Here is a 10,000-nt window from a genome sequence, read left to right as displayed (position 1 = left end):
CTTTCAAAACCCCCAGAGCAAACCATTCTCCTGGAGATCTTCCTGTACACCATACATATCTATTGTAAGTAGTGATTAAACAGGCTTTATTCTCTGTCAATCAATGTCCAGGATGTCAAAGAATATAGGGAAAATTTCACTTCCCTATTTTCCCAATATTATTAAGAAATAATCTGCACCTCGGTAAAAATATTAATTTTTTAAAGCACATACAGTACAGTGAAATCTTGCTCGAATGAAACCCAGTCCTCCCTTCAATTAGATGCAATAGAAGGATTTAGTCATAAGAATGGTTGCAATGGATCACAGTGCAATGTAAACACTCACTAGCTTGACTAGACTACATAGATATTGGCATTAAAAAAAGAAAAGATAAAACTGCTGCACTATACAGCTACCAAAATTAAAATTATTGTAACACCTGTAAATAATAAGATATTAAATTTAATTAGGTTTCTAATAAAGTTCACAAACACAATAGTCTTAACAATACAAAAAGCTTTTGCCTTGAAGTAGTCAATGAGCCAGTTTTCAAAAAAGATTGCAAGGCTGGTTTTAATTTTGAGAGTGATTTGTTTTGCTGTGCTGTCAGACTGGATATTGGATCAGGCAACCATGTACTATACAGTACTTTGCTAACACCTTGGGACTATGACCCTCTAAGAAACCAATTGTGTCCTATGTACAAGTCCTCCCTTCAATTTCAATGAATTAAAAAAATGAAAAATTCCCTTCAATGAAAAAACAAATAACAATAATAATACAAATAATTATGCACTCTGGTGTAGGTAATTAAATTCTCCACCATACACTCCAACTTCAGTACACAAAGAAATTACACTAACATACTATATTAATGAGAAAATCAATTGGAGCAATCAAGAGATTTAAATCCTCGACCTGGGCTTCCCAAGCAGCACACCTTATGTCTGGACCACAACATGGTATAATTTATTCAACCTGGGATTCCACTGAATCCACAAGGATGTCTGCAGGCTCCTACTGAAGCCAGTCCAGGGTATATTTATATAACCCACATGTACTCTGGGATAAAATAAAATGCTGCCACTCCCTCCTGAAGGATAGAGGCGAGCATCTTGGGCAATGCCAATGCCAGAACTGCAGGCTTCAAGGTCTCCAAACCTGGTGTGGAACCAAGCACTGCCACATTCTCACTAAGACAGCTAATGTAGTCCCAGTATACAAAATAGGGTTACAGGCAAGAGGCACTGAACTACAGGCCAGTTTCCCCTAATTTGTATACCATGTATAGGTGATGGAGAAGATTGTGAGGAAAAAGCTTGTAGAACATCTGGAGAAGGAGCTTTGAAACACACCACCAGCATGGGTTCAGGGACTGGTAATTTGTGCCTCACATGCTTAATAGAATTCTATGACCAGGCGACAAAAATTAGGCAAGAAAGAGAAGGGTGGGCAGACTGCATTTTCTTGGATTCTCAGAAAGCATTTGACACAGTATCCTGTAAGTGACTGTTACAAAAGTTGGAAAAACAGGCAGGAATAACAGGTAAGGTGCTCCAGTGGATAAGGGAGTATCTAAGCAACAGAAAACAGGGAGTTACCGTGAGGGGGAGACATCAGGAATGGTGAGATGTTACCATCAGAGTCCCGCAGGGTTCTGTACTTGAACCCATCCTATTTCTGATACTGTATATGTAAAGGGTATAGACTCATTCCTCTCAATGTTTGCTGATGATGCAAAAATTATGAGAAGAATCAAGACAGTGGCAGATAGACAGAGACTGCAAGATGACCTGGACACAATGGAGGAATTGTCTAGAAAATAGTTACTAATGTTTAACTCAAGTAAGTGTAAAGTAATCAAATTAGGTGAAGGAAGCAGGAGGCCAAACACAAGGTACCATCTGGGGGTAAAATCCTTCAAGAGTCAAGTAGAAAGAAAGATCTGAGAGTTGATATCACACTGAACCTGTCCCCAACAGGTACACTTGAACTTGAAGTTTAAGTTCATAATTTGAAAACTTATGAACTTGAAGCTGAAACAGTCAAATAAGAGACCCAGTGAAAACAAACCTCATAGGGCTCGGGATCATAAATGTCACCTATCCAGCAGGCAGAATGGCAAAAGGCAGAAACAATGATCATTGTCAGGTAGCAATGACGACTGAACACCCGTCATGCTCACACTTAGCAAGCATGGGCTCGATGGATTAATCCATAATGGATCATGCCAGAGACCCACAAGGGAATTACCAGAGCCTGAAAGTTGCTAACCAAGCAGGACACCTAGGAACCTGAGGCTGCTTGCTGGAAAAACAGACACCAAATGCAGCCAAAACAACCAGGCTAAGAATGGTGACTGCAGTGTACCATATAAAGAAGCACATAAACCCCAGTACATCCACCAGAATGCTCCCAGCCAAGGGCCCAAGTAGAGGAGTTAAAGACATTTGAACAACCCAAAGCAAGACTTCACCCAAGTGCCCTGGCCTTTCATATGCAAAGTTCCAAACACACCAGAGAAGTATGTAAGGAAGTACACACCAGAAAAGATAACTCTGTTAGTGTAGGGCAGCATTAGTAAGCACCTAGAGAAGGAAATCTTGAGGATAGACAGCTTCCAATACTCTAGAAGCCAAGCCCCCACAAGCCAGAGAAAATACACACATGAAGCTGAACACTAAAAGAATCAAAATACTGTAAATACAAAGCTAATGGCCCATGCAAAACAAATTCCAAGGACAGTCGACACTTAGCTTGAAGCAGAGAAGGGGCTCACAATGTCTGATGGATCTGGAGAACTACTGGTAGAACAGTCCGCCAGAACATTGGCAAGAAAACTGAGCAAGGGAGCCGCATGTGGGCAGGGGGCCGGGTTGTCCGGTGGTGGCGATTTGTACTAATGAGTTTTGAGCTAGTTTGAGTGAATCTCTTGCTCCCTGTGAATTATTTACAGAGTTGTTTGGCATTTTTGAGGCTTTGTTTTCTGTGAACACTCAAATTATCTGTAAAATTCCAGTGACTTTCTGGATGCTTTCCTGGTGGAGTAGCAAATAAGTCACTTGCTCTTTGTGCCACTATAAAGGGGGCCAGGTTCTGTTGCTGGTACCTGGTAGGCCAAACAGAACTCCTGCATTTGATGTGACACATTAGAATGGAGAAATCTCAGTAAGATAGCTACAGGGATCCACTGGGACTCTACCAGAAAACGGTGATTGAGTACCGTGTATAGGCAAACAAAGTAATATGTGCACCTCTTGCACATAATTTGTTCCTGGCACAGCTCATAGGATGTGGGTTATAATAATAACCCATTCATTTGCTGCAATTCTGTCTGGCCTTTCCAGCCTGTTTGAATCCAGGAATGGATTCAATATTATTATTATTGGTATACAGCCAGGCGATAATAATGATAATTGTCAAATGACAATGATCCCAGTGACCAAAGTGACACAACAAATGATGGCCTAATGTTGAGGGTTAAGTGCTGATCCTCTTATGAAGTTGAAGATACTGTTGATAGTGCATAATTAGTCCAGATAGTTTGTGAGGTGGAAGTTCAGGTTGATTTGTCTGGAGTAGAATTAATACTTAATGGTGTACCCAGCTGACTGCATCTCCCTGTTTCTTATATAATCATTACCATGGCAGTTTTTAAATCAACTAACCCAGCCATCTAAATCTGGCTTTGAGCCAGGCTTGAGGAATAGTAGTAGTCCCAGAACCCCCATCAAGCAGGTATAATCAATATTCAAACAAATGTCAGTGATATTAATGACATAATATTCCCTTACCTTCTCCATACATGACCAGCCTGCCATTGACTTTGGTTCCACATGTCTTTCTAACAGTCCAGTACTGCATCACCACCAATCTTCACCTTAGCATTACTCACTGCCTTAAAAATATCAGAGTTTCTTTCCTGGTCTCTTAGTGCTTTGTGCGCACAAGACACTTTTGGATGGCTCCCTCATCCTTCATTATTAGCCCTACCTTTTTCTTAAATGTCATCATAGAATGTTTCTGTTTGGGTTTGATGCTACTGTAGTAATAGTCTTGATAGACTGGACTTAATATATTCAGAGGTGATATTGTGTAAGGATATTTCAGAATTACCATGATAAATCCCTAGTTATACAAAAAACAGGAATGCTTGAGAACCATGTCACACAGCAAAATGAAGCACTCGTCTGGCATCTATGGTGGTCAGCAGGAAAACTAAGAATCTTGCATCTCAAGACCAATTCTGTTAGTTAATTCAGATAAACCATAAATGAGAAACTTGTTAGTCGGCGTAACCTGTATCGGAATAGAATATGGTTACTTGTATCTCCATAAATAGTGGTTAATGTCTAAACCAAAATGAACGGTTTGGTTTGTGGGAAATCAATTCAGTTTTCTTATTTATATTATGACTTTTTATTTAGAACATGGCAAGTTTCAATCACTGAAAGTGTTACTTGTACCTGTATTATTCCAAGAACAGATATGATACCAAAGCTCCCTAAAAATGTTTAATCGGTTTTTAAATTTCATAAAAAATCTTAGCCCAAGGGAAGTTTTTGGTATGGGGAAAATATAATATGGAAGGGTTTAATTTGATAAATTACTAGTTTATCTCTAGACATTGAATCATATCGTGTTTAATTAAATTAAAAACAATCTAGAAAGCTGAAAAATGGGGGTTGGGGTGGCCATGAAAAATCCAATGGACTTGTTTTCAGATATTGTAAAACTGTTGTATATAATTTTGAAAATTGTGAGCTTCATTCGAGACAGGAACTTGGGTCGGTAAATGCAATAAAAACTTTTTTGGGTTTACTGTATGTAAAATCCTTAAAAAAATAAATTGCTATTAAAAGTACAAAAACCACAGTAGTTTCATGTTTGTATCAGAAGTGTACTACTCTGTTACTTCAGTATGCAAATATGCTCAAATCAACATTTCAACATCAACAACTTTAAAAAAGAAAACAATCATATTTTAATTTTAGCAAAAAAAAAATAAATAAATAAATAAATGGATGTACTGGGACAACCTGGAAATAATCAATTCAAGCAAGATTTTCCTGTAATCTGATAGTTATGCCAATATACATTTTTCTTTTCACTTTTCATTTATTCAGTGACTTTTATCATATGTTTTGTAAGAAAATACAAATCTTTATTTCAGTTGTTGCAGTGGCACTCCACTTTTTTACAACAAATCCTTATTAATTTGAATTTAATCTTACAATCTTGAAATTATCTTAAATGTCTAAGTAGCCAAAAGAATGGAGATTAAATAAGAAATTTACAGAAGTAATGTGTCTTCTGTCCTCAAAACTGGTGCAAGATAAGAATAAGTTTTATAATAACTTTGTGATAGGTAAACCTACACTTCACTATAGAAAGTGAAGCATGGAAAAACTTTGTATATATATGAAATATGTAAATAATGTATGTGGCCAGCACTCTGGGGGTCATAATTTACTTATTTCTTTAAGTATTAGTTAACAATGGTGCATTATTTTACCAGATGAAATACTCAAAGAAAATGCAAATAAAGCATTGTTATATAAATAATTTGAGTAGTAAGTTGTTTGTATTTACTAAAGTAATCATATAACGATATAAATTAACATTTTAAATGATACTATAGTATAGGATTTCAGTATTACATGGATACATGATTTGATTCAAACTGTCATAATATGATCACAGATTTAAATACTTACATACTTATTATCCAATTGAGCACAAAGTGGTGTGCAAATACTATGTAAAAGTTGCTTTTGAAACAATATACGATACCAGCACAAGCAACACCTGCCCATACTCTGTCAAATTGCATGTAACAACAACATTTACTTTAAAATGTATCAGTGGAGATCAACAATTTTCTCAGTGAGATAATTCAGAATGAACATTCAAAAATCATCAAGAGTGAAAATACAATCTCTGACTGCCACAGTCCAAGCCTGTGCCACACAACCATATAATACATACAGATTTCTGTAAGCTAATACTTTAATCACTGACACCAGCAGTAATTACAATATGATTCTGTATCATACTGTATTAACATTTTCCTTATACCTGCCCACAATTTACATTTCATATAGACTTAAGCAGTGTCCTCCTTTAACTTCACTTTGTTTTTTTAAATGATGTAGATTCCTTTTTTTGGTAAATAAGTTTGTGAATAGATTTTGAATAATGTTTACGCCCAACTCATTCTTCCAGCAATAGGATATCAGGTGTGTGCCCAGTAAATGAAATGACAAAGCCATCCCAACTCAATAACCTATGGCAGTAGGGTCTTTGATCTGGGAGTCAGGGCTGAGAAGAAATTCAGTTCGTGACTGTGATAAAATATTATAACATGAAATAGGTTTGTGGTTGGAGTTAAACAGATACTCCTCTACCATCCTACAGGGTAGTAAAGGATAGAACACACTTATAGCCAAGAAGAAATTGCATATCTGGATTTACATATAAAGTTTGCAGGGATGATTACTAACCCCTATGCTTGTCATCACACAGCTGTTGTATAAGTAGAATGAGTAAGGGGTTGGAGAGGAATAGGCTGTTCTTCTTCTACTTCAAGGCTGACATCTTCTGCAGAAGCAAGATTGAGAGAGACAGTGAATGGTCGTTGCCCCTCTAGTAGAGAGCGAAGTGGTGTTGCCAGCCTTTGAGCCATTCTTGTTGGAGTTAATTCTAACGTGCTAGATCTGAAAAGGGAAAATATATTAGGTTAAAGATTATGAATACAGTAATCATGAATTAAAGCATTTGCTATGTATTGTCAAAAATAAATCCAGCAAAGAATTAGAAACCACTTTTATCCTATTCACTAGACAGATGTTTCCAATGTATTTGCTTGTGCTTGTTGATTATTGTTAGATATATATATCCTCTTAAATAAGGTTTTCTGCCAGTCAGCACAAATTTTACAAAATCACTTGGTACAGGTTTGGCTCAAAGTATTGGTAATGCAACTTTTATTTTGTAGCCTGTAATAGATGTTATCCTGTCTCTTGATTTGTCAAGTGGATATTTAATAAATATTAAGATTACATAAACAAATTTATCTCATCAAAGATTTTTAGCTAATCATTGCAGCCATGGATGTAATTAATTAATTTACTGAAGGAAGTAAGTTGTAACCCTTAACTAGTAGAGAAGCATGAAGGTGTCTGTTTCTCTTTCCTTTATCATCTCTTTCTGCCAATTCATTTCTCATTATCCAAATACCTAAATGGAGTTGCAGGACTTCAAACATGAAACATACATTCACTATGAATATTGCTATGATGCTGTATGAAATGTTATTTTCTGCAATACAGACTTTTTGTCATGCATCTGGTGATCTCCAAAACATTTATTCACCTTGGCAACCTTCTGATATCCTGATCTGATTTGTTTTTCATCATTTTACATGTAATGGTCTCATACATACCTAGCATGTAGTGCAATTTGTTTTATCCATGTCACACATGCTTTTACAAATCAATTTACACTTCTGACAAGCCTGCAAACATACATACCTCTTAAGATTTTAGGTAGCTGTATGGAACATTAAATATATGATACATATAAGCATATGGAAGTGATGTATGTTGGGAAAATTTGGGATTATATAAAGATAGAGGCACAAGAAGGGTTGGAAAAATAAAAGGTGGAGGCTAAGATTTAAAATTTTTGTAATAATGCTTTGCATAGCAGTAATTTCAGTTGAACTTGTAAGCCCTGTACCTACAATTGTCCCCTCATGCAGAAGATGAGTCACAACAACATAGCTGAAGATATGTTGACTAAACCACACACTAGAAATTGAAGAGACAACGACGTTTCAGTCCATCCTGGAGCATTATCAAGTCCTCATATATGACTTGATAATGGTCCAGGACAGACCAAAACGTCGTTGTTTCTTCATCTTCTGATGTATGGTTTGATTATCATTGTCCCTTGATCTTATGTTCTTTGTACACACATTCTTATCAATCAAAAATTATCATCCTTTTTATTATTATTATTAATAAGTAAAGTTTTAAACAAATGTGCTACACATACAAATTTGGTGAAAGCATTTTCAAAACACTCTGACCCAGGTGTTTTCAGGTAAGACCCAGCTTGGGCCTATTCTTGGGTCTCTATGGCAACGTTTCATAACCTTTGTACCCCTTGAAATAATTGTGGTAAATACTTCACCACAACATACTTTAGGTAAAAATATGGATTTCATTGTCAACTTACAAGAAAAAATTTCTGTCTCTGCTCTTGATACTGGTTTAGAGAAAATTTAAACACAAAAATGACTCAAATAGGCTCATTTTAATCATAGTGATAAAAATACATTTGCATATCTCTTGTGGCACAACACTGCTCTATGGTGTACAGGAATAACTTGTGTGCTGTGGAAAATAATAATAGTTCAAAAAATATAAATAATGCATTGTAATTATAATAATTCATTGTCGGAGGATATGAAGCCAGAGTGTACTTATTCACGGTAGACTTATATCGAGGGGCCCCCTGCCCAAGGCTGAATTACTGATCCCGCCCAGGGTGCAACTCCACAACAAGCTGAGTAACTCCTGAGTACTTATTTTCTGCTAGATGAACAGGTACATTAGATGAAAGGAAATGTATCCAACCATTTCTATCCCACCCAGGATTCGAACTCGGAATTCTTGATTGTGCATTGAGAATGAACCCGACTGTACTACTGGGACTCTGATAAGAGTCAATGAGAGTGATTCGATATAAATACAAGGATTTAATATAAACATGAACACAATATAAACATGAGTGGACACACTTGGGATTCGTAGTCCTAAGGTTCTGGGTTCAATCCCCAGTGGAGGCGGAAACAAATGGGCAGAGTTTATTTCACCCTGATGCCTTTATTCACCTAGCAGTAAATACGTAACTGGGAGTTACAGCTGCTACGGGCCACGGGGACACTAAGCCTCGAAATCCTCTCAAGATATGGTGTGAAGATGAGTAACACGAGAAAATATAGTGTGTGCAAATCATGAATGAGCAATGATGAAACAAAATAGAAAGTTAAATTGAATATTATATGCAGATGAAGTTGGCAGAATGATACTGTGAAGCATAAGTTTTTTTTTTTTTTAGGATGAAGTGTTAGAGAAAAACAGAAATGAGTTTTAAATTTTTTTATTTATATGTTAAATTAGCTTTCTAAGAACCTTAAATTTGTGGACATGTTAAGTGTGGAAGTTTATAAGTATAGTGCAATTTTGATTCCATATAATTAGTCTCTTTATGGCTAGGTAAATTAAGTTCAAGAAAATATAATTTAAATAAAAGAAACTGCAAAGTTTCTTCAGAAGCTGAAAAATCTGTTGAAAAGGTCTAGCCATGCTTAAAGAGAATGACTTAGATGTCCAAATGGTACAGACAACATGAAGTGAAGGGACAGAAAAGTACAGTAGGTAGATATGGTAAACAAGTGGTTGAAAGATAGTGTGTAGTGATACTGTATTGCCAAGAGAATGATTGTGTGCAGTGTAAGTGCTTACTGGGGAAGGATTTTGAGAATGACTGTAAATGTAGGCCTCACCTGACAACAAAACTTAGTGTGCGCTGAAAACAGTGATGTAGCGCTCTAGCAGAGTGGAGGAATCTTTTCACTTCAGCTCACTTTATGTAAGTTGAAGATACATATAAATGGGATAAAGGTCTAGAGTGCTAAATCAGCCTTATTTTTTATGAAAAAAGAAGGTACAGAAAATATATGCAATTTATAATAGCTAGGAAATATACAAATGCTGAAAGCTTTCATCATATGAATCAATTTTCAAAAGAATGATGTTAGATCTACTTAAGTGTTTCAACTGTGTTAGAAATAAAACAGGATAAATGCTAAAACACATGTGCTCTTAGGCAGTTAACTTCAAATTTATTTCTGCTTTTTAGTACATTACTAACCTATTATATTCATTCATGTTTGTGCGCTGTTCCATTGTTGTAATACGATCTAAAGTTGCCGTCATTTCCAGTGTGG

The 10,000-nt window shown here is 36.1% G+C and overlaps 1 protein-coding gene across 2 annotated transcripts in view; it reads right to left on the bottom strand.

Moving 5' to 3' along the window:
• The window catches only part of LOC123755315 (uncharacterized), a gene marked incomplete in the record, with an annotated part of 206,253 nt that overhangs the window by 914 nt on the left and 195,339 nt on the right, over positions 1 to 10,000 (bottom strand). For both annotated transcript variants that reach the window (XM_069327856.1, XM_069327857.1), the window contains 2 exon segments: positions 1 to 6,698; positions 9,925 to 10,000. The exon segment at positions 1 to 6,698 is cut by the window's left edge and continues 914 nt beyond it. In XM_069327856.1, coding sequence (XP_069183957.1) covers positions 6,500 to 6,698; positions 9,925 to 10,000 — 275 coding nt within the window.

Source organism: Procambarus clarkii, chromosome 20, assembly GCF_040958095.1.
Source record: "Procambarus clarkii isolate CNS0578487 chromosome 20, FALCON_Pclarkii_2.0, whole genome shotgun sequence".
Classification (NCBI taxonomy): Eukaryota; Metazoa; Arthropoda; class Malacostraca; order Decapoda; family Cambaridae; genus Procambarus; species Procambarus clarkii.
Note: the sequence above shows the minus strand (reverse complement) of the source record. Positions and strands in the feature narration are given on the sequence as shown.